We start from the raw sequence: 24,835 nt of genomic DNA, 5'->3' as shown, positions 1-24,835 counted from the left end.
GTAAATAAAAACAACACAAAGTTACAACCTTAACTGAACAACATAAAGAAACAAAAATTCACAACTAAAGTATAAAGTAAACTTACTACTGTATATCTACCTCACAGTTTTACCTCACACAGATTTGCATCACAATTTTTCCTCACACAGGTTTACCTCACAGTTTTACCTCAGACACAGTTCTATCTCACATAGTTTTACACAGAGGCGATTCTAGAGTCTGTTGTGGCCCCAAGCAAAAATTTCCAGGGGGCCCTTCTGACCAGTGTTCATCACCAATATGTTATAAATAATCTGAGACCAACGAAAAATGTATGAAACCAAAGTTTTTTAAATTCCAAATGTGAAAATACAATGGGAAAGAACAATAAAAACAATAAAAAACAAAATAAATAAGCCCTCGGGCCCCGACTCTCAGGGGGGCCCTGGGCCAGGGGGGCCCAAGCAGTTGCCTGCCTTGCCTGTTCACAAGCTGCGCGCCTGGTTTTACCTTACATGGATTTGCCTGGCAATTTTACCTCACACAGTTTTGCCTCATATTTTGTTTTTGCCATGGACAAATGTTCATCTCATACGGTTTAACCTCTCACAGATTTACCTCACTGTTTTACTTCTCAACATTGCACCTCATGCAGTTTTACCTCATGGAGATTTGCATAGCAAATTTACCTCACACAGTTTTACCTCACATGGTTTTACCTTACATGGATTTGCCTGTCAAGTTTACCTCACATGGTTTTACCTCACAGTTTTACTGCAGAGTTCTACTTCTCAAAATTGTACCACACACGTTACCTGACATTGTACCTCACATGTTTTACCTCACAGTTTTTTCCTCATAGTTTTACCTCAGACACAGTTCTACCTTACCTGGTTTTACCTTACACAGATTTGCCAAGCAAATTTACCTCAGTTAGTTTTCCCCTCACAATTTTGCCTCAGACAGTTTTACCTTACACAAACTTGCCTAGCAAATTTATCTCACACAGTTTACCATAAAGTTCTACTTCTCAAAATGGTACCACACAATTTTACCTGACATTTTTACCTCACACATGTTTTAGCTCACAGTTTTGCCTCACATTTTTTTTTACCATGAACACATTTTCACCTCATATGGATTTACCTCTCACAGATTTACCTCACAGTTTTACTTCTCAACATTTTACCTCACACAAAATTTTACCTCACAGTTTTACCTCCCACAGTTTAGCTCAAACAAATTTAACTCAGTTTTATACCTCAGGCAGTTTTACCACATACCCGTATAGTTTAACCTCATAAAATTTTTCCATGATTGTTTTACCACAATTTTACAGTGGGTCAGTGAGAGAACAAAAAGTGAAGCCTTTGCCCCTGGGACTAACAAATGAGAAACTGTAACCCTCAGAAACTGAAAGGTAATTGTTAGTAAAAATGTACCTCGAAAAGCACTGCTGGTTAGCTGCTTTGAGCTGGAAATGGAAATGACTTTATTTTTATCTTTGTGTCCAGGAAGTGCAAAGACCTGAGCTCTGTTGTATGTAAATATCAGAACAGTGGATGAGTGCTACACCTGTACCTTCTGATTATTCAGAAAAAAAAAATCTTCTAATTAGAGAGGAACAATACACAATGACACCTGAACACATACACACACACACACACACACACACACACACCTGCCCTGTCGTCCTCGAAAACAATCAACTTGTAATGAATATGCAGTGGCTTTAAACAGCTGATGCATAAGGAAAGGCCTGATTTTATCAGCACCATACCTCACCTCATTACTGACATTTAGGAGACTGATGAGGAGGAAAAACGGGTGATAAACACATACGGGGGGGGGGGGGGGGGGGGTGTATTTCTAACAAGTGCTGTAGCTTGGAGATGACATCTAGCGAGGTAGCAGGTGGATAAGATGACCCATGTCTTCATGACCATATTGTACAAGCTTGTGAAAGGGTGTAAGTGAACTCACCCTCAGGCTCGCTTTTGATCAGCTCTTCCATCTTGCGCTGCTTCAGCGTGTCCACCACGTCGGCCAGACTGCCTTTACGCCTCTCCGGCGTTCCCAGAGCCGTGACTGAACCCAAGCCCTCGTCCTGCTGCTGCTGTTTACTGGGTGAGGTAGAAGAGTTGTGCTGAGGGTATGGGCTCAGGGCCAGGCCTTTACTGCTCTCCTGCTCCTGAGACAAACAGACCGAAAGGAAATTATTTATCGGTCATCACTTCAAAAACACTGAAACTCTTAAATCAAGTCTTATTAACACTAATCTTCTATTTGGTACCCATTAACCTGCTCATTTATTACCATTTTATCACAAAAAATTATATATATATATATATATATATATATATATATATATATATATATTTGGCTTGATTGGTATTAACGAATGAATTTTCTACACAAGAACACAATGAATGAATGATCTCAGTAATTTATATGATTTTTAAAAATGTATTTGTAATTTATTTTAATGTTCGTTAGCTTTACATTGTTCCACTTTTCTTTTTATCTTTGTGCTTATCACATAACCTGCTGTTAGTTCAACATTGCATGAGTTATATAAGCAGAGATAAAATCGAATCCTCTCAGTACAGAGTGATATGTGATGAAGTGCTGTTATTGTTACAGGAAAATAATTGACGCTGGGGCGGGGTGACGCTACGGTGTCACTGTGTCACTATTACTCTACCATCCTGAAGTTGATTATTTTCCCATAACAGCATACCCTCAAGTGTTTGATTCCTCTTAAACACCATCGCAATTTGTCAAAATGTACAACGTTTTGTTGAGTGAAGAAAGACACATTCTCAAGAATGTACTTTTTATCCATTTAAAATTACAGTTCAATGTTGTTAAACATCAACCATTATGACGCTCTGACACTGGAGACTCCTTCCTCAAGTGAAACTTCACCATCTTCACCGATGACACATTTTTCTCATGTTTAAATAGTCACACTTTTTTAAAATCCATTTATTATTAGCCTTGGATTCCGTGGCTTAACCCCCCATGAGTTGTACAAGGCCCTATGAATGAGGTGTTTCCATAGAAACAATAATATTAATAGGCCTAAAAACATGTCATTTGTCACAGAAAATTAAATCAACACCTTCTGACCAATCAGAATCCAGAATGGTATAAGACATGACATTCATGCATATAGACCCTCACACACCTGCACACACACACCTGCACACACCTGCACACACACACACACACACACATATGCGCCCATTTGCACACTTGGTACCTGGTTTTGAGCCAGCTTACCGGAACTCCTTTGTGCAATTTAATTACAGAAGGACTACAGAAGGTATTTGTGCACAGGCTCAATAGTCCTTATCCAATAACTAGAGTTAATCTTTGGCTAATCAGCTTCTATTATCTGCCGCACCATGACGGACAACGGCTCCAGCGAATTAGACAATGGTTTAATCCCATCTCAGGGAAAGGCTGGCTTTAGAGCCACATGCGAGAGAGTCAGTGTTGGACAGGACGTTACACTGCAAGGGGTACACTTCAAAAAAAAAAAGCTAAAAAAGGGAATATATACACGCGCACACACACACACACAAGAAGGTGTTTTACCACAGTGCTATATTATTATTATTATTATTATTATTATTATTATTATTATTTCGGGCTAAAGAACCCTTAGAGGTTCTTGTTAGTTTTTCCTTTATGAGGAACCCTTAAAGGTTCTTTGTAATTTTTGAGGAACTCTTAAAGATTCTTTGTTGGCTTTTTAAGGAACCCTTCTCCTTTTTAAGGATCGCTTACAGGTTATTTGTCCTTTTTATGAGTTATTATTATTATTATTTAATTAAAAACGGCCCTCTCCCTGTTTTATATATGCAGTTCATCTGCCACAGACTTTTTTTTTTTTTAAATTAAAGTTGACGTGGCATATAATGATTAACTTAAAGCTGTGGACTGAAGCCAGTTCCACAGTTGGGTTGCGTAAGTCTGCCCTAAAATTAGCGTCAGTAATTCTTCCTGCTGGACTTTTATACCCCAAGACATTATTTACAAAGATACCAAAATAAACAAATAAAGATTAATGCAGTAAGCAGGTTATTTTCATGACTCAGACACTGAGGAATTATTTATATATATTTTAAAAAAGTCCCAGACAAATACAGCTCTGAGGAAAGTAATGTGCGAATTCTACATGTAAATGTCTTCTCCTTTGCGTACGTCAGGGGTATTCAAACCTTTTCTCTGTGGTTAAAGTTTGTGTAGACTGTTGCTAGACAACTGAGAAACACTGACACAGTGCGTGAAGCTAGCTAATATCTGAGGAGAATGGTTTAGCTAGCTCACACACACAGCCATTCAATCATTTTCTACTGTATAAACACGAAGGTGGAAAATCAGTGGAAATGGTACAGATGAGTCAGAAATATCAACATTTACCTCAGAAATGTCAACAAATTGCAAGAAAAAAAGACTAATTTTACTACAATTTGGCTTTATACTTGGCATCAAGAGCTAACTGTGCTATGCTACACTGAGAAGCGAACTCATGAATCCTGAAAATCAGCCTTTAGGAAATTTGAATGTTCCATAGTTAATGAGGAATCTTCTTGGAAACATAGTGAACATGAACACATTCAAAAGTAGCATCAGAACCAAAACAGACTTTCTCTTATCATCAGCCCTGAGACCTGAACTCACCACCCTCAGTGAGCTCCAAACTTTATAGTGTAGAAAGTGTTCTTTATACAAACTCATACAAAGACTTATATAAATCCATATGAACCATATCCTATAGATAAACTGTCGTATTTCTTATCTATCTATCTATCTATCTATCTATCTATCTATCTATCTATCTATCAGATATTCTCAATACCCTGAGCAAATTTAGAACCATTATACGTTCTTATTTGGCCTTTTTAAAGAACATTTATAGGTTCTTCTTAGTGTGTCCTTTTTTGAGGAACCCTTAAAGATACTTTGCCCTTTTTGAGGAACCATTAAATGTACTTTGTCCTTCTTGAGCAGGGGTCACCAAACTACAGCCCGCGGGCCGACTCCGGCCCGCCACCCCCCTTTGACCGGCCCCCCAGCCCCTCTGCCCCCCACCACTTGAACCAGCCCTATGAGGCAATCCCCAAAAGTGGTCATGGCCTATTTTTTTTTAAATTGCTTTTTGACAAATAATAACGTCTGCATCTTGTATTTTGTTGATTTTATCAATTAAAATTGATATTTAGTTATAAAATGAACTATTCATATTTTCTGAATTTTCGTCATATGCTCGCGATCAAGCAGTGACAGGCAGCGCACGCGCAGAGAACTGTCAGTGTTCAGGACAGTAAAATGGCTAGCGGTAAGCGAAAAGCTGACAGAGAGTGCAGAGTTTTTAAACAACAGTGGACCACGGATTATTTTTTCGTTCAGTGTAAGGACCGTGCAGTTTATCTTGTATGTAAAGAAAGTGTGTCGGTTTTCAAAGAATATAATCTGCGTCGTCACTACGAAACCCGCCACGAAGAGTATGCTAGTTTGCGAGGGCAAACAAGAGAAGACAGGATTCGGAGGATGAAATGCGGACTGGCTGCACAACAGAATGTATTCCTTCGCCAAACCCAGATCAACCAGGCTGCTGTCCAAGCTCGCTATAAGGTAGCTCACCTACTAGCTCCCCATGGAAAGCCGTTTACTGATGGGGACTTTGTTAAAGTATGCATGCTTGCTGTGGACGAGGAGGTGTGTCCCGACAAGAAGGATGCGCTCAACGCGGTGAGTCTCTCCGCACCTACTACGACCAGGCGAACCGAAGATTTGGGGGACAACGTGTATGACCAGCTGAATGAGAAAGCGTCAGAATTCGAGTTTTTTGCTTTGGCCATGGATGAGAGCAATGACGTGCAGGACACAGCACAACTGCTGTGATCTATTGAGCTACTGCTCATATTATAATTTCACTGTTTTTTAAAATGTATTTATTTTATAGGCCTATTTATTTGACCTTTATTAAGTGCTGCACACAATTATTATTATTAATAATATCAACAGGCCTACCTACAATTTATAATTTTCCACTCACCTTTGCCAGTGTCAATCACCTCAACTAGGCAGATGTTTCTTACCTTATCAGCTTTGATGTTATTTTTATTAGAAAATAAATAAATGGAATATCTGTGGTATTTCAAATTTAAACCAAGTGTGAAGACTCGATTACTACTTTTGCAAACCACTAGTAAAGATAAACAAATATGTGCCAGGAATTAAGTGTTGATCTAGTAGTGTGGATATAGTGGTGGGGATATAGTAGTGGGGATGGCTGTGCCAGGCTAGTAATCTCTACTACACAATGAGGCCTGCTGGTGGTCATATTTGTCTGGGTCATACAATTCTGTTATATAGCTGACCCGACCCCGGCCCCCCATCACAGTCAGGAATGACAGTGTGGCCCCCAGAGAAAAAAGTTTGGTGACCCCTGTTCTTGAGGAACCCTGAAATACAGTGGTGTTTGAAAGTTTGTGAACCCTTTAGAATTTTCTATATTTCTGCATAAATATGACCTAAAACATCATCAGATTTTCACACAAGTCCTAAAAGTAGATAAAGAGAACCCAGTTAAACAAATGAGACAAAAATATTATACTTGGTCATTTATTTATTGAGGAAAATGATCCACTATTACATATCTGTGAGTGGCAAAAGTATGTGAACCTTTGCTTTCAGTATCTGGTGTGACCCCCTTGTGCAGCAATAACTGCAACTAAACGTTTGCGGTAACTGTTGATCAGTCCTGCACACCGGCTTGGAGGAATTTTAGCCCGTTCCTCCGTACAGAACAGCTTCAACTCTGGGATGTTGGTGGGTTTCCTCACATGAACTGCTCGCTTCAGGTCCTTCCACAACATTTCCATTGGATTAAGGTCAGGACTTTGACTTGGCCATTCCAAAACATTAACTTTATTCTTCTTTAACCATTCTTTGGTAGAACGACTTGTGTGCTTAGGGTCGTTGTCTTGCTGCATGACCCACCTTCTCTTGAGATTCAGTTCATGGACAGATGTCCTGACATTTCCCTTTAGAATTTGCTGGTATAATTCAGAATTCATTGTTCCATCACTGATGGCAAGCCGTCCTGGCCCAGATGCAGCAAAATGGGCCCAAACCATGATACTACCACCACCATGTTTCACAGATGGGATAAGGTTCTTATGCTGTAATGCAGTGTTTTCCTTTCTCCAAACATAACACTTCTCATTTAAACCAAAAAGTTCTATTTTGGTCTCATCCATTCACAAAACATTTTTCCAATAGCCTTCTGGCTTGTCCATGTGATCTTTAGCAAACTGCAGATGAGCAGCAATGTTCTTTTTGGAGAGCAGCGACTTTCTCCTTGCAGCCCTGCCATGCACACCATTGTTGTTCAGTGTTCTCCTGATGGTGGACTTATGAACCTTAACATTAGCCAATGTGAGAGAGGCCTTCAGTTGCTTAGAAGTTACCCTGGGATCCTTTGTGACCTCACCGACTATTACACGCCTTGCTCTTGGAGTGATCTTTGTTGGTCTCCCACTCCTGGGGAGGGTAACAATGGTCTTGAATTTCCTCCATTTGTACACAATCTGTCTGACTGTGGATTGGTGGAGTCCAAACTCTTTAGAGATGGTTTTGTAACCTTTTCCAGCCTGATGAGCATCAACAACGCTTTTTCTGAGGTCCTCAGAAATCTCCTTTGTTCGTGCCATGATACACTTCCACAAACATGTGTTGTGAAGATCAGACTTTGATAGATCCCTGTTCTTTAAATAAAACAGGGTGCCCACTCACACCTGATTGTCATCCCATTGATTGAAAACACCTGACTCTAATTTCACCTTCAAATTAACTGCTAATCCTAGAGGTTCACATACTTTTGCCACTCACAGATATGTAATATTGGATCATTTTCCTCAATAAATAAATGACCAAGTATAATATTTTTGTCTCATTTGTTTAACTGGGTTCTCTTTATCTACTTTTAGGACTTGTGTGAAAATCTGATGATGTTTTAGGTCATATTTATGCAGAAATATAGAAAATTCTAAAGGGTTCACAAACTTTCAAGCACACTGTATTTTTTGTTGTTTTTGAGGAACCATTAAAGTATATTTGTCCTTTTTAAGGAACACTAAAAGCTTCTTTGTCCTTTGTGAAGGACCCTTAAAGTTTCTTTGTACTTTTTGAGGAGCCCTTCAAGGTTGCGCCTCAAACCCTACAACACACTGAGTCCCTATTGCAAGATTTCAGAATAGAACCTTTTTGGGAACCCTTAAAGAACCCTGTTCAATAAAAGATCAATAGCAGACCCAAGGCCTTTGTTATACATTTAAATGTCTGTGAGTCATAAGCATCACTCAGTGTTTATTAGATCTATCATATTTACATTTTAATGTTTAAATTTATTATTATAAAAAAATAATTCAAGCTTTGCATAAATTCCACAGAGTTCATCTTCCTGATAAGCTGCTCAGCTCTCAGGATAAAACAGAAGCTCGCTGGTGGACAGAGGTCTGATCCACTTGTGTTACATCAGTCATTGTTCATAAACCTCTGTAACTTGTTCAGATTTAAATAAAAAGCATTTTTTTTTAAAAATCACAAAATTATTAATTCTGTGATCTGATGACGATGTGATTTAGGTGCGAACAGACTTCAGATATGAGAGCTTCACATGTCTGATCTTTAACCATAATGTCTGATTCGCCTGTCAAAAGCTTTCACACAATACACACACACACACACACACACACACACACGGGCTCAGATGTGTGACTGCAGCTCTATTTACACCCTCTCATCTGATCCTTCAGTTAAACTGTTCAAACAGGGATTAAAAAAATTCTGACATGAAGTCTGATGACCATAAAGAGAGAGACGGGTCTTAAAGAGTTTGAAGAGAAAGAGCGACTCTGTGTGTGTGTGTGTGTGTGTGTGTGTGTGTGTGTGTGTGTGTGTGTGTGAATAGAAGGCACTCACAGCTCAGCTTGTGACTCTGTCTACATTTACTGTGTCACGCATCTTAAACATCCGGTCACACCTGTCACATCCAATCTATCTAATCCACATCCTTCTTAAAACCTGCCTTCTCTACACACACACACACACACACACACACACACACCTCTTAGAAACAACACATTTAAAAATAAAAAAAGAGAAGGGGTTTCTATCCGGAGTGACACTAAGACTCGGACAGATGAAGGGTCAACCTTGAGTATTTATTTATTTATTTATTTATTTCTCCCCTGAGTATTTAATCCTGTTGAAAGCACCCAAGCAAAGAAGACGTTGTTACTCTGATTCCTTTTCTCTGTAATCCACTAAATGCACACATGATATTTTGGTAAAGTCTGACCCAAAAAAATACAGAAATATCCCCCTTTTTTGTTTTGTTTTGTTTTAAATCTCGTTTTATCGGTATTAGCATGCATGAGTCAATTAATGTATGTGTATGTGTGTGTTTGTGTGTCTGTGCATATAAATGCTTGTATTTTTCACCAAATGTGAAAATGTGTGTGTGTGTGTGTGTGTGTGAGTTTTATATGTATTTATGATGTGCCATGAGCCTGTGCGATGTGGGCGGTTCTAGTTTTAGTCATGCAGATGTCAATTCTCGCGCGACGCCTGAAACAAAGTGCAAAAGTGTCTCCTAGCCTGCAGTCTGCCTCCTCACTCGTCCCTGTACCGCTTCAGCAAGGAGACGGAATTAAAACAACTTTTGTCTTCTTAAGCTCATCTGTGACAGGAGCACATTTTAAACACATTTCAACTCTTGCCAAGAAAAGCAAGAAAAAAAATAATAAAATGCTGTTTTTCTGTTTTTTCCTTTTTACCCCCGTTAGCCAGCACAGATGCCACCATCCCTCCCTCCCTCCCTCTCTCTCTCTCTCTCATACACCCTACAGATTTAAGGCTTGAATATTCAAGCTGAGTTAAGAGACAAATTAAAGGTTACACAATGAATGAATGAATGAATTCATTCATTCATTCATTAACTCCTTCACCTCCAGGAGCTGTGGATTTTAAAATACAGTAATGCGTAGGAGCTGCAACAAAATATTCTTTAAAATCAATACACTTACGATTGGGCGGCATGGTGGTGTAGTGGTTAGCGCTGTCGCCTCACAGCAAAAAGGTCTGGGTTCGAGCCCCGTGGCCGGCGAGGGCCTTTCTGTGTGGAGTTTGCATGTTCTCCCCGTGTCCGCGTGGGTTTCCTCCGGGTGCTCCGGTTTCCCCCACAGTCCAAAGACATGCAGGTTAGGTTAACTGGTGACTCTAAATTGAGCGTAGGTGTGAATGTGAGTGTGAATGGTTGTCTGTGTCTATGTGTCAGCCCTGTGATGACCTGGCGACTTGTCCAGGGTGAACCCCGCCTTTCACCCGTAGTCAGCTGGGATAGGATCCAGCTCGCCTGCGACCCTGTAGAACAGGATAAAGCGGCTACAGATGATGAGATGAGACACTTACGATTTATCTTTCAAAACATTTATATATCCGGCACATTTCTGCTTCAAACACACAGTTCTGTGCAAAAGTCTGAGGCTCACGTAAAGAAATGCTGTCGACTAAAAACAGCTTAAAAATAATGAAATGAAATGTTTCAACATGAAAAAATACTATAAACAGTAATCAGTGAGCCGTAATAAATGAAATAAAGTCAGTATTTGGTGTGAGACGACCCTTTACTTTAAAAAAATCTCCGTCTGAGCTCCAGTGAGTGCAGTTTTATGTGGAAATGATCTGTAGGTTTTCCTGAGCATCTTACAGAACCAGCCACAGTTCTTCTGGACACTTTGACTGTCACACTCACTTCTTCATTTTACACCAAAACCCAGCAGCCTTCATTATGCTTTCTTTTTTCATCTGAAAAGTGCGCTCTTATGGAATATGCTGCTCAGATACAAACTTTTTTTTTCTGTAACATTTAATTTTGTGCTGGAAAACAAAAAGTTTGGACTCTAAAATGTTTTTGTACCGACTCGATAATGTAGAAGTCATAAAATAGAAATCTATAACAAAGTTTGTATGAAAAAAATAGGGGGGGTCTAAGATTTTGCACAGTGCTGTATATCCAGAGGATATTACACGGTGGCGTAATAAACTTCAAATCTTCACACCACTGTTAATGTTCTTTATATTATTTGGACACATCCAAAACAAAAACAAAAAACAAGTTAATCAAAGAATTTTAATTTTGAACCGGTTTACCATTTTGACAACGCGTGTCGAGTCAGCGGGAAAACACTGGGAGTGACATCATCGGAGTGAAATATCGGGAATTATTATCCATACAGGACACTTTTCCGATGGAATAAAAACATGTTCTATTCCCTTCTAGCGGGTTTCATTCATTCAGTTTGATAGCATGCAATATTGTTAGCATATCGCTTATCTTACGTGTATTATATCACTCTACCCAATGGAGAATGAGCGTTGAATATGGTTTACGATATTGCACGGTTGTCAAGACTACATGACATCACATGTCGGTGACGTAAATGTTCTGCACTAGTGAGCAACTGTGACAATTTGTAAACAAACATGGCTACCAGGTTTGCTTCATTAAATACAGAATATTTTGAGAGAATTTTGAAAGAGAAAGATGCATTGAACACCCGAGAGGAATGTATAATAATAATAATAATAATAATAATAATAATATTGGCTGGCTTTTTTTTCGTGGTCTATCAGATATATTCCATTCAGCTACTCGTCTTCGACTCGTTCAGTATCATGCTCACTGAATGGAATATATCTGATATCCCACAAAAAAAGCCAGATAATATTATTTAAATCTGTCACTCAGATCCGTGATGGATTTCGTCTGAAAAATGTGAGTTTTTCAACACAAGAAGATAAACTTCAGATCTTCAAGCCAACGTGTGATTTTTCTTTTTATTATATCGACACATTCATAAACAAAAAGTCCCCAAATTTATCAAAACATTTCATCGATTTCCTCACGAGTGGCAGATAGAGATTTATGTCTCAGTTTTGGTTCTCAGTGTCCCGGATGGAGCTCGGATGAAAAATACCAGTGGCGTATTTCCCGCTAAAACACTCGTGTCTGTATAATATAATACTAACTTCAGGAGAAATAAAAGTAATCTGAATTACTTTCCAGAGTAAGAAATTATTTAGTGAAAAAAAAACTACTTGTGTGTGATTTCTTCCACAGGATCACATTCAAGCCACAGTGATAATTCAATATTAAACTGTAGTGCTGAACTGAATTGTGGATTCTGATTGGTTGAAAAAGAGTTGATTCATTTTCTACAGTAGTGCAGCTGCAAAGCGCAGGTTTATATTAACATGCTCGTTCTAATACATTACTGTTTCTATAGTAACAGCTCATACAGTACACAGGGATGTAAGGAGGACGCTTCACTAACAACAAACAAAAGATTGAAAGAAAACATCTAATCACTAACCCGAGTCTCCAGAGTTAAATCTGGAACATTTTACTGTTTCTGACATCTTCAGGACAGGAGTTTACGCTTCTGCATTGTTGTTGCTTTTTTTTGCCTCTTTGAAAAAGAGAAATGATTGTTTATAGCTGCTGTAACATACGTGAGAAGAGGAACTCGCTGTACAGCATTCGCACAGATGTAGCTATAAATGGATAAAATTTATAACATTGTGTTAATTAATAAGAGGTGGCACGGTGGTGTAGTGGTCATCACTGTCGCCTCACAGCAAGAAGGTCCTGGGTTTGAGCCCCGGGGCTGGCGAGGGCCTTTCTGTGCGGAGTTTGCATGTTCTCCCCGTGTCCGCGTGGGTTTCCTCCGGGTGCTCCGGTTTCCCCCACAGTCCAAAGACATGCAGGTTAGGTTAACTGGTGACTCTAAATTGAGCGTAGGTGTGAATGTGAGTGTGAATGGTTGTCTGTGTCTATGTGTCAGCCCTGTGATGACCTGGCGACTTGTCCAGGGTGAACCCCGCCTTTCGCCTGTAGTCAGCTGGGATAGGATCCAGCCCACAACCCTGCACAGGATAAGTGGCTACGGATAATGGATGGTGTTCATTAATCAATTAAAATTCGTAATCAAAGATGAATTCCTGTGCTGTAACACTTCAGGTCTTGCTGTTATGAGAAAATAACTTCACTGTTCAACATTCTCATGGTTGATTATTTGTCTGTAAGTAAATGTAATGGAGTGAATGTTAGTGCATGAGCATCCAGATATCTCTGTGTATCCAATCACAATTCTGAGCACATGATGTGACAAATATTTTATTCAAGTACAAATATCTTGAATGTCAGATATCAGCAAACTCAACTATTATTTCTCTTTTTTCTAGACAGTCTTTAAAGAGATAGAAGATTCATAAACTTTTTTTAAAAATATTTTTTTCCTCATTTCATTCAAGCTTGAAATTGTTTTATTCTCTTGGCGGATAATGGTGAGTTCAAGACAACAGCTTCAATCTGTAATTATTCTCTCCACATTCCCTGGATATGAGCAATCGCACATTCTGATTGGCTACTCTACTACGAGGATATCAGCTCATATACCGTGAGTAAAGAAAAACAAAATGGCGGTGCGTGTTGCTGAACCAACTGAGGATGAAATAAAAACTCTACTTGAAAACAAACCCCAAAAAATACAAAAAAGTAACAAAATATGGAATAAAAGTATTTGATGGTAAGAACATATCTTTTTTTTCAAGAATTATTATTATCACATTTTTCACAAATTGCTCCTGTCATTTCTCCGGTTTGTTTACATTCTAAGCGGAAATGATTTGTTGGACGTTTTGTATAAAGTTTTTTTTACACAAAAAAGTATAAAAGTTTATTTATAGCATTTGCAAAAAATAAAAATGCTCTGTTTCTCAAAATCCAGTGAATGTGGAGAGAATAAAACGGTTATTCCACTCAGTCTCACCGTACATGAATTATAGTGCCATCAGCTCATTTACGACTCGATTTCATGGAATAACTGTTAAATATGTCTAGAATATACTCACTGAATATCTCAGTCTCTCTGTTTGTCTGTATTTCTTTCATTCTGTCTTAAATATCTTCAATATCAGCAAATTCAACTTATCCCATTCAGACATAATGTGTACAAATGTACACATGAAGTTCCATAGCATTTTTTTTGTCTCCGAAGGGGTCATAATTAACAATTATTCACTAATATTCACTGAGTCTGAGGTGGATAATTGTTTTAGTATAAATACAAAGGTGATTATTTAAAAAAAAATTCTGTTAAAAAATTATTTATTTCAAACTTCAAAATCTTCATGTATAATAACTTTGCAGTGCAGACTTGTGTCACTGATCTACACCGAGTCACATAAAATACTTTGTTTTGAAATCGATAAAATAAATCACAACCCCACCTTCCCTTTGAATCATTTTAAATCAAACATCAGAGCATCTTTAGTGCTTTTAGGAACAGCATTTTCTTTCATCATCTGTAATTCTTCCTCACTTATGGTGACGAAGCGATCAGACGCCAGTTTGCCGAGTCGCTCGAGGTAATTATCGAGAAACAGTCTGAATCTCTCGACCAGTCAGAGCTCACGATTTACTATAATCACCTGTGTATTTATACTAAATCTCTTTAAAAGACTTTTCTTTAAACACAAACTAGTCTTGAAATAGATAGGTTTGTAAGCTTTTTATTTTTTGTTTTTTTAGATTTTTTTTTCCATTTCATTCAAGCTTGAAATTGTCTTATTCTCTTGGTGGATCATGATGAGTTCAAGACAACAGCCTGAATGTGTAAATGTTTTTGAACAGGCTTCATCTCCTAATATTTGTTATCTCATAATGAGACATTTGAAATAATTTTACATTTCTCAGATGTAAGATTCAGGATATCTTTACTGGATATGGTGTCAGTTATTATTAACTGAATGTAAAACGAAGAAGAAGAAGAAGAAGAAGAAGAAGAAGAAGAAGAAGAAGAAGAAAATAAATGACTTATCAAATAAAAATATCTTAAATGTAGCTGAGTTTATGTCATGTTTCCTGTTATAAGATTAAAGTAAGCACATGTTAAGTAAGTAATAAGAAATAAAAAAACAAGTACTTAAAGCTATGATAGTAGAAATACGTGAGGATTATCAGGTAATTTATAAAATTGATTGATTGAATTTTATATTAAATTTATAAAATTGATTTTGAACTCATTGTACTTTAAAGCGTAATTATAAAATTCCTTAAAATTACCTACAAAACACATCCAGGTATCGACACGGCCATCTACTACTTTCTTTATACACAATCTCAAAACTTTAAGTAATTTCATCTCACCTATCATTATATTTTGAGGTAAAATTAATTCATAAAATCAAAGTTATAAGTTGAATCTTTGTAATTTAAAGTTTTATAAACCTATTTTCATACTTTTTTCATTTCAACCTTGAAATGTTTGTATCATATCATCTTCACACATTATTTCACTTCTTTCTATAGAAAATAAATCAGTTTCAAAATCAGCCAATAGACTTTGTATGAAAATGTGAAGCTTGAACTGAGTAAAATGTCCGGAAATAGAAATAGGTTGAATGGTAGTCTATTATGAAAGGTTTAATGTTATTTTATACAGAAATAGGAAATTCATGAGTAAATTTGATGATATTCAAGAATCCTTTCAGCTGCTCAGACATCTTTACTTAAAAAAAAAAAAAAAATATATATATATATATATATATATATATATATATATATATATATATATATATTAAACATAACCCAAATGATTTGTAATTATTGTCATACAAAATTACAGTAAAATGTTTGTAAGATTACTGCGACTATTTCTGATTTTTAGAATGAATTATTTTACAAATTTCAAGCTTTAAATTTTCTTATTTCTGCTCGACTTCTGACAAAGTCTCTGAGGATTGTATTAATAGTATAATTAAATGATTTAATATTCATAAAGGGTTGGGCTTTTGTCATTGTCTTAAAGAAAAAAAAATCCTTGCAAGAATACTAAAAACAAAATGTTACAGCTTGACATGAATAATAACATTCATATTAATAAGAGTTAAGGGTTAATATTAATAAATTTGTGTTCCTGTAATCTTCCAATAGGAAACGGTGGATAAATAGCTGTTAAAGGACACGGATGTGAATGACAGTCGCAGATGCTGCATCCGCTTGACGAGCTTTAACACAAAGAGGAAGCTTGTTTTTCTGAGGCTGAAGAGCCGAGTGATATTAATCACAGCTGTAATAATGAATCTACCAAGTGATTAAAATGACGAGGAAGAGGAGGTTACAGTGAGGCGAAAAGCAATATGAAAACTTCTACTGGAAAGAAAGTGAAGTTAAACGAGTCAATATTTTCTTGTAAACCAAAGCAACACGATTAAACACTTACACTTGCGCACACACACACACACACACACACACACACACACACACACACACACAGTTTTGCTGTATTTACTGACAAACACAGACTATATCTTATCACAGGAAACTATGTGACACAATAACCCTGTGTTCACACTAACAAGGAATGCTGTTTAGTCTGTCTCTGTCTCTCTCATGGGTGGTACATGTGGGCGGTGCTTGGGGGTGTGGCTCATCCACCACCCGTCGAGATGATGGATGGATGGATGGATGGATGGATGGATGTGTCTCTGTTATGTCATAAGGTTTCTCTCTTCTGTTTGTGTGTTTTATTAAAACTCCTCTCAGGGTGTTTGTTGGTCATTTTTTGTTCGTTCCTTACACACCTGGAGACAGACTAGAGCAAATGACATGGTGATTAATGCTGACATGTACATGCTGAACACGCTAAACACACTCATCTTCTGTTTTGCTTGAACTCACTCAATGAAGGTGAAGAGGTCAGCAGCATTGGAGTTTTGGGACACACACACACACACACACACACACACACACACACACACACACACACACGTCCTGTTAATTTAGCGTGACCAGATAAAGTGGCTAATCTTCTCACACACACTTCTCACCACTTCACCGAGTCATTTCAGTTTTTCTTTTTCTTTACACTTCTGTATTACTGCACTGCACAAATCACCGTGACTGAGTCTGTCTTAGAGTCAACACACACACTAACCCCCCCCCGCTTTCTCATCATGCACTTGCTCATGTCAGGCTCACAGAAAATGAAATAAAATAGCGGGCCAGGGCACAGATGGATCCAAAAGACAATAATGGTAATAATAATGTGTTTTTATGACTGCTGGTTCAGCCTCCACCTGTAGCTCCACCCACTTGGTGGTGGTGTGAGATCCAGTCCTGCACACAGTGTTGAGAAAGGGGGTGGAGTCCTGCAGAGTGATGTAGCAGCATGTGGGGCGTACAGCGTAGCGTGAACTTTGTGAACTTTGTAGCGAGAGTGTTGGAGTGAAGCCGAGGCCATAATCACTGCGCTAATTACTGAATTACATCACCATTACACTCCTCCAGCACACACTCACTGCACTACAGCACACACACACACACACACACACACACACACACACACACACACACACACACACACTCTACCGTACACACACACACTCTACTGTACACACACACACACACTCTACTGTACACACACACACACCTCAGTCTACTGTACACAAACATACACATACAGTCTACTGTACACACACACACACACACACACACACACACTCCAATAACACAACATGTCAGCCACAATGAGTCATTTTAACCAAATCCAACAGCTCTGTCTGTCTCTCTGTCTGTCAATCTGGCCCACTGTCTGTCTGTCACACTGTCTGTCTGTCTGTCTGTCTGTCTGTCTCTCTTACTGTCTTACTGTTGGTCTGTCTGTTTGTCTTACTGTCTCACTGTCGGTCTGTCTGACTGGCACTGTCACACAACCACCATGAGTGTAATTTAGTGTGTGTGTGTGTGTGTGTGTGTGTGTGTGTGTGTGTGTGTGTGTGTGCGCGTGCGTGCACGTGTGTGTATGTAGTGGCAGGAAAGTGTGTTTGACCTTTTGGCTGCTTTTACTTAAAGAGTCAAACTCAAAACTTCTAACACTTTTACCCTTTCTTCTTTTTTTAAGTTTCTTCTTCTTCTTCTTATTATTATTATTATTATTAAGTATTTTTTATTCAAAGACTCACATTTTGGTTTGTGAAGTTAAAGTCAGGATTGTGGTGGAGATGTAGAATTATTTAGCTTCCAAAATATATAAATGTATTAAATATAACTATAAATGGATAAAAGGATACAGTGCATTTAATCATAACTAAAAATAGAATGGTAATTGTTGATAAATTGCTGTGGTTTAGGAAGAATCAAACACTTCATGACTTTAGTGTTGTACAATAATATAAGGTAATATAATAATATCATATACTCTAGTATATAATAATGTATAATGTATAATGTATTTATGAAACATGACAATATAATACAGATTACATGGTAAATACACTTTTCTGAGATATTGAAGCTGGAAATAGCTGATCTGATTTTGTACAGAACCTTAAAAATATTTACTTTTTTGGACAATACAACTGTAAAATAATTTTTTTAAATCTTAAAAAAAATTCTTAAAATGATTAGAATTGATTAGATTTTTAAACTTTTTAAAATCAGCTTTTTTTTTTGTAAATATTGCAGACGTAAAAATTGTATTTATTTATTTACTTTTGTGAACATTTTGGCAGTTCCATCCATCCATTATCTGTAGCCGCTTTATCCTGATCTACAGGGTCGCAGGCGAGCTGGAGCCTATCCCAGCTGACTACGGGCGAAAGGCGGGGTACACCCTGGACAAGTCGCCAGGTCATCACAGGGCTGACACATAGACACAGACAACCATTCACACTCACATTCACACCTACGCTCAATTTAGAGTCACCAGTTAACCTAACCTGCATGTCTTTGGACTGTGGGGGAAACCGGAGCACCCGGAGGAAACCCACGTGGACACGGGGAGAACATGCAAACTCCGCACAGAAAGGCCCTCGCCGGCCACAGGGCTCGAACCCAGGACCTTCTTGCTGTGAGGCGACAGCGCTAACCACTACACCACCGTGCCACCCCACTTGGGCAGTTACAAAACCTAAATGTTTTAAAGGCAAACAAATAAACAAATAAATAAATAAATAAATCTTATGTCTACAATATCTACAAAATGGCTGACTTTGAAAAGTTTAAAAAATGTTGCTGTTGTTGTTACAAAAAAAAAACCTTAATCACAGTACATATTTTTTCATAAGGATCTTATTTGCACCAATTTAAGGAATTGTAAAAAACAAACAAACAACCCCCCCCCCAAAAAAACCCCCAGATGCTTAAATTTTAAAAACTAAATTCTCAAATAATTTAGTTTTATTATTCTACATTAGAGCTGGGTGATGTAACACCTTTGGACATTGTTTCACAGCATGTATCATGATATATTTCTGTCATCTCACACAGCTCTGATGTCAAATAATATTATGAAATTATTTAAGAATTTAATTAACTAATTAAATATTATTATTATTATTAATTAATTTTTTTACAACTTCTTATTTTGATGGAAATTAGATATATTAGTTCAAAAATATTCACCATGAATAATATTTAGTGTTTTGGGAACAAAAACATGGCAAGAGTTTAGATTAGATTAGATTAGATTAGATTAGATTAGATTAGATTAGATTAGATTTTGCGACAAAAACTTTAACAGAAATTATTCAATTAAAATTGCTCCCCTCTTCAAAAAAATGTTCTTCAGCTTCTTTAAGTGAAACATTTTCTCAGCTCCTTCATTAAAAGTTTTCTGCGTGTCTCTGTCTCTAATCCAGAACCCAACTGGTTTTATTTCTATTATTACATTTCAAACTTGATGCTTCCACATGTGGGTGGAGTTTGCGGAGGAGTGTGGAGAGGGAGGAGTCAATGTGATTGACCCAGTGCTTGGAGAGGAAGGAGGCGGGGCTTACCGTGCTGCTGTGTAGTGTGGGTGGGCTGTCCGGGGCGCGCGGCGAGCTGCAGTATGAGCTCAGGGGCAGGTGAATGACAGCATGTCCGTCAACCTCATCATCGTCCAATCGCTGTCTGCTCGTTGCCATGACTATCTCTCCATCTGTTCCCCCATATGGAGAGGCTGGTCGCTTGGAAGACATCCTGGAAAAAAAAGATTGAAAAACGAGATGGACAGGAAGAGAGAGAGAGAGAGAGAGAGAGAGAGAGAGAATGAGATGTGGTGGAGAGACATCGTCATCATCGTTGTCGTCATGGATATGTAAGCCGTTTGTTTGGTCTCTGATGAGTCTACTTTAGGGGTCCAAGCTCTGACTCAACAACTGTATTAAATGTGTTTGTAAATATAAATGCATCAAATATTAAAGTGCTTTTCTTACAAATACCTCATATTTATTCTGAACTTTTCTGTTTTTTTTTATTTTAAAATGTCATGATTGTATTATTTTTCATGAGACTCATTATTTTGATCATTATTTCACCATTAATGACATTAATCACATTTATTTATTTGTTTGTTTATTTATTTTATTTCTGGACTTCATGTGATATCTATATAATTTAAATAAATGAATGAATAAATAAAAACAGTGAAGATAATTCTTGAAATATTTTCATTTGTCAGTATTTTAAAAACAAGCTTCTCTGTGATGAAAAACATTCTCCAAGCTTTCTTTAGATCATTAAGAGTCACGTCTGAGTAAACTCCGAGCCACGCGTGCGAGCTGAGTGACAGTTTGTCGTTGCTCTCAGATGCAGATTTGCCTCGTTGTATTTTATCACACTTATTTCACTTATTTTGTTCCAACTATGTTTGTAAATGGCAGGTTGTGTGAGTGAAAACAGTTTGTTTTTGAGTTTCGCTGCTGTTTTACCTTCACACACACACACACACACACACACACACACACACCGACCTTAGAGGAACATTTACTGACAGCGGTGCTGCTGCAGAGGGAAGTGTGTGTGTGTGTGTGTGTGTGTGTGTGTGTGTGTGTGTGTGTGTGTGTGTGTGTGAGCTGATAGGACGCATCTGCTGATATTACTAGAGACAACTGTGAGACGAGCCACTTTTGTGATAGCTTGAGAGGAAAAAAAAAGGCATTTATTGACTGAACTCTTGCTTTCTCTCTCTCTCTCTCTCTCTCTCTCTCTCTCGGTGAGAAAATGAATATGCTGCAGTAATGGGATTTCATCTGGTTGACAGCATCTCCTAAGTGCTTTCAGAGACATTCTTCAGCCTTGGAGGCGAGTGCTACCATGATCCTGAGAATATAAAAGAAATCATCTCGATGTGAGGGGCTTCGATCTGCTTGTTGCAGAGTTCAGGTCGACGAATACAGTGAACAAACCCAGCGCAGGGAAGAGTGGCACTGCAGCCCGCGCTGAGGAGAAACACAAACCGCTCCATCCGTGGACACGTCTGTGTCAATGTCGCTCAGTGGCCTGATACTTTTATCCAAAGTGACTTACAGTTGAGGCTGAATCAAACAGGGGTAGCTGCTGGGATTTGAACTCATAACCTTCTGAACTACCACTGAATATTGTTTGTGTGTGTGTGTGTGTATGTGTGTGTTACAGCCCTCAGCTGTAATGATTACACTTTTAGTGTATCATATGAATAAATAAGTAAGTAAATAAATAAATAAATTCTCCATAATAAAGTTTTCCGCTGGATTGCAGGCAACATGAAATAAAAAGACAGGAAAATTAAACAAGTAAAAAAGCCACATGATGTTTTCAGACATTTTCATCATCCAGTTCTGAGAAAAGGTTACAACTGTAAGAACATGGAGTTTACAGTCTGACATGTTAGGAGTGTAACACACACTACACACAGTGAGGAGTGTAACACACACTACACACAGTGAGGAGTGTAACACACACTACACACTACACACAGTGAGGAGTGTAACACACACTACACACAGTGAGGAGTGTAACACACACTACACACACACTACACACAGTGAGGAGTGTAACACACACTACACACACACTACACACAGTGAGGAGTGTAACACACACTGCACACACTACACACAGTGAGGAGTGTAACACACACTACACACACTACACACAGTGAGGAGTGTAACACACACTGCACACACTACACACAGTGAGGAGTGTAACACACACTACACACACTACACACAGTGAGGAGTGTAACACACACTACACACAGTGAGGAGTGTAACACACACTACACACAGTGAGGAGTGTAACACACACTACACACTACACACAGTGAGGAGTGTAACACACACTACATACACTACACACAGTGAGGAGTGTAACACACACTACACACTACACACAGTGAGGAGTGTAACACACACTACACACACTACACACAGTGAGGAGTGTAACACACACTACACACACTACACACAGTGAGGAGTGTAACACACACTGCACACACTACACACAGTGAGGAGTGTAACACACACTGCACACACTACACACAGTGAGGAGTGTAACACACACTACACACACTACACACAGTGAGGAGTGTAACACACACTGCACACACTACACACAGTGAGGAGTGTAACACACACTACACACACTACACACAGTGAGGAGTGTAACACACTACACACAGTGAGGAGTGTAACACACTACACACAGTGAGGAGTGTAACACACACTACACACAGTGAGGAGTGTAACACACTACACACACTACACACAGTGAGGAGTGTAACACACTACACACACTACACACAGTGAGGAATGTAACACACACTACACACACTACACACAGTGAGGAATGTAACACACACTACACACACTACACACAGTGAGGAGTGTAACACACTACACACACTACACACAGTGAGGAATGTAACACACACTACACACACACTACACACAGTGAGGAGTGTAACACACACTACACACAGTGAGGAATGTAACACACACTACACACACCCTACACACAGTGAGGAGTGTAACACACACTGCACACACTACACACAGTGAGGAGTGTTACACACACTACACACACTACACACAGTGAGGAGTGTTACACACACTACACACAGTGAGGAGTGTTACACACACTACACACACTACACACAGTGAGGAGTGATACACACACACTACACACTACACACAGTGAGGAGTGTTACACACACTACATACACTACACACAGTGAGGAGTGTTACACACACTACACACTACACACAGTGAGGAGTGTTACACACACTACACACACTACACACAGTGAGGAGTGTTACACACACTACACACACTACACACAGTGAGGAGTGTTACACACACTACACACACTACACACAGTGAGGAGTGTTACACACACTACACACACTACACACACTACACACAGTGAGGAGTGTTACACACACTACACATACTACACACTACACACTACACACAGTGAGGAGTGTTACACACACTACACACACTACACACACTACACACAGTGAGGAGTGTTACACACACTACACACAGTGAGGAGTGTTACACACACTACACACTACACACAGTGAGGAGTGTTACACACACTACACACACTATGCTCAGTGAGAAGTGTTATACACACTACAAACAGTGAGGCCTGTTATACACCATACACACATCAACACAACGACAGACACGAGGATTTCCTTCAGGATCAATAAATTATCTGTCTGTCTGTCTGTCTGTCTGTCTCTCTGTCTGTCTGTCTGTCTGTCTGTCTGTCTGTCTGTGTAAGAAATGTTCCTGTCAGACATAAATCTGTGATTGCCCAGAATGTGTCTGATATACCTGCACTGCTCCACACATTGCCAGTAGAGGCGCTGTCTGTATATGAATGTGACCCTGGCTCATCACAATTGAAGAAGAATGCATTTACGCAAATAGTAACATTTCAAATCTCAGTTCTGTTGTTTACATCTCAAGAACAAGCGTAATGTACAGTATCTAAGGAAAAGACTTGTGTCAACTTGTGCATTTGTGTTTTGTATTTGTGTAAAGGTAGGGATTAGGGGTGTGATGAGGGGTGTGATGTAGGATGTGACAAGGGGTGTCACGAGAGGTGTCATGAGTGATGTGATGAGTGATGTGATGAGGGATGTGATGAGGGGTGTGATGAGGGGTGTCATGTGGGGTGTCATGAGGGGTATGATGAGGGATGTGATGAGGGGTGTCATGAGGGGTGTCATGTGGGGTGTGATGAGGGGTGTCATGTGGGGTGTCATGAGGGGTATGATGAGGGATGTGATGAGGGGTGTCATGTGGGGTGTGATGAGGGGTGTGATGAGGGGTGTCATGAGGGGTATGATGAGGGATGTGATGAGGGGTGTCATGAGGGGTGTCATGTGGGGTGTGATGAGGGGTGTAATGAGGGGTGTGATGTGGGATGTCATGTGGGGTGTGATGAGGGGTATGATGAGGGGTGTACATCTCCATCACTGAGGTTGGGGCTTGTTGGCATCCAGATGCCGATGATCCAATACGTTAAAGATACGTCCTGTATTAAGTGAATACTGATGTGATACGATCAGAAACGATATGATTGGATTCGACACAATGTGATTCCATGTGATCCGACATGATGCAAAAGGATATGATGCTATGAAAATCAATATCATACAGATTGTTCAATTTTATTTCTTTGGTTCTTCTTAAGCCGACAGTAAATCCTAAACTAACTAAAAAAAAGGATTTTACTGATGAATAGATGTTAGAAACGATGTATCCTAAGTTCATCACACATTGTACCTGGTGCACCGCCACGAATCAGTGAATCTTACAATCACTAGTGAGAATCAAAGCACTGACAATGTGATGTAATTTATCACAATATGGATAGAATAATCATCATCTACATCATCATCATCATCATCGTATCAGCCAAGTGCTAAGAGGAAATTACAGCCAACGAA

The 24,835-nt window shown here is 38.8% G+C and overlaps 1 protein-coding gene across 9 annotated transcripts in view; it reads right to left on the bottom strand.

The window, feature by feature from the left end:
* sox5 (SRY-box transcription factor 5) overlaps window positions 1–24,835 on the bottom strand; it is a 524,923-nt gene that overhangs the window by 125,455 nt on the left and 374,633 nt on the right. For all 9 annotated transcript variants that reach the window (XM_060903479.1, XM_060903480.1, XM_060903483.1 and 6 more), the window contains 2 exons: window positions 19,904–20,087; window positions 1,964–2,171 (listed from right to left, as the gene is read on the bottom strand). In XM_060903479.1, the coding sequence (XP_060759462.1) occupies window positions 1,964–2,171; window positions 19,904–20,087 (392 nt within the window). The remainder of the gene's footprint in view (window positions 1–1,963; window positions 2,172–19,903; window positions 20,088–24,835) is intronic.

This window comes from Neoarius graeffei, chromosome 21 (genome assembly GCF_027579695.1).
Source record: "Neoarius graeffei isolate fNeoGra1 chromosome 21, fNeoGra1.pri, whole genome shotgun sequence".
Classification (NCBI taxonomy): Eukaryota; Metazoa; Chordata; class Actinopteri; order Siluriformes; family Ariidae; genus Neoarius; species Neoarius graeffei.
This window is presented reverse-complemented; position numbering and strand designations above follow the sequence as displayed.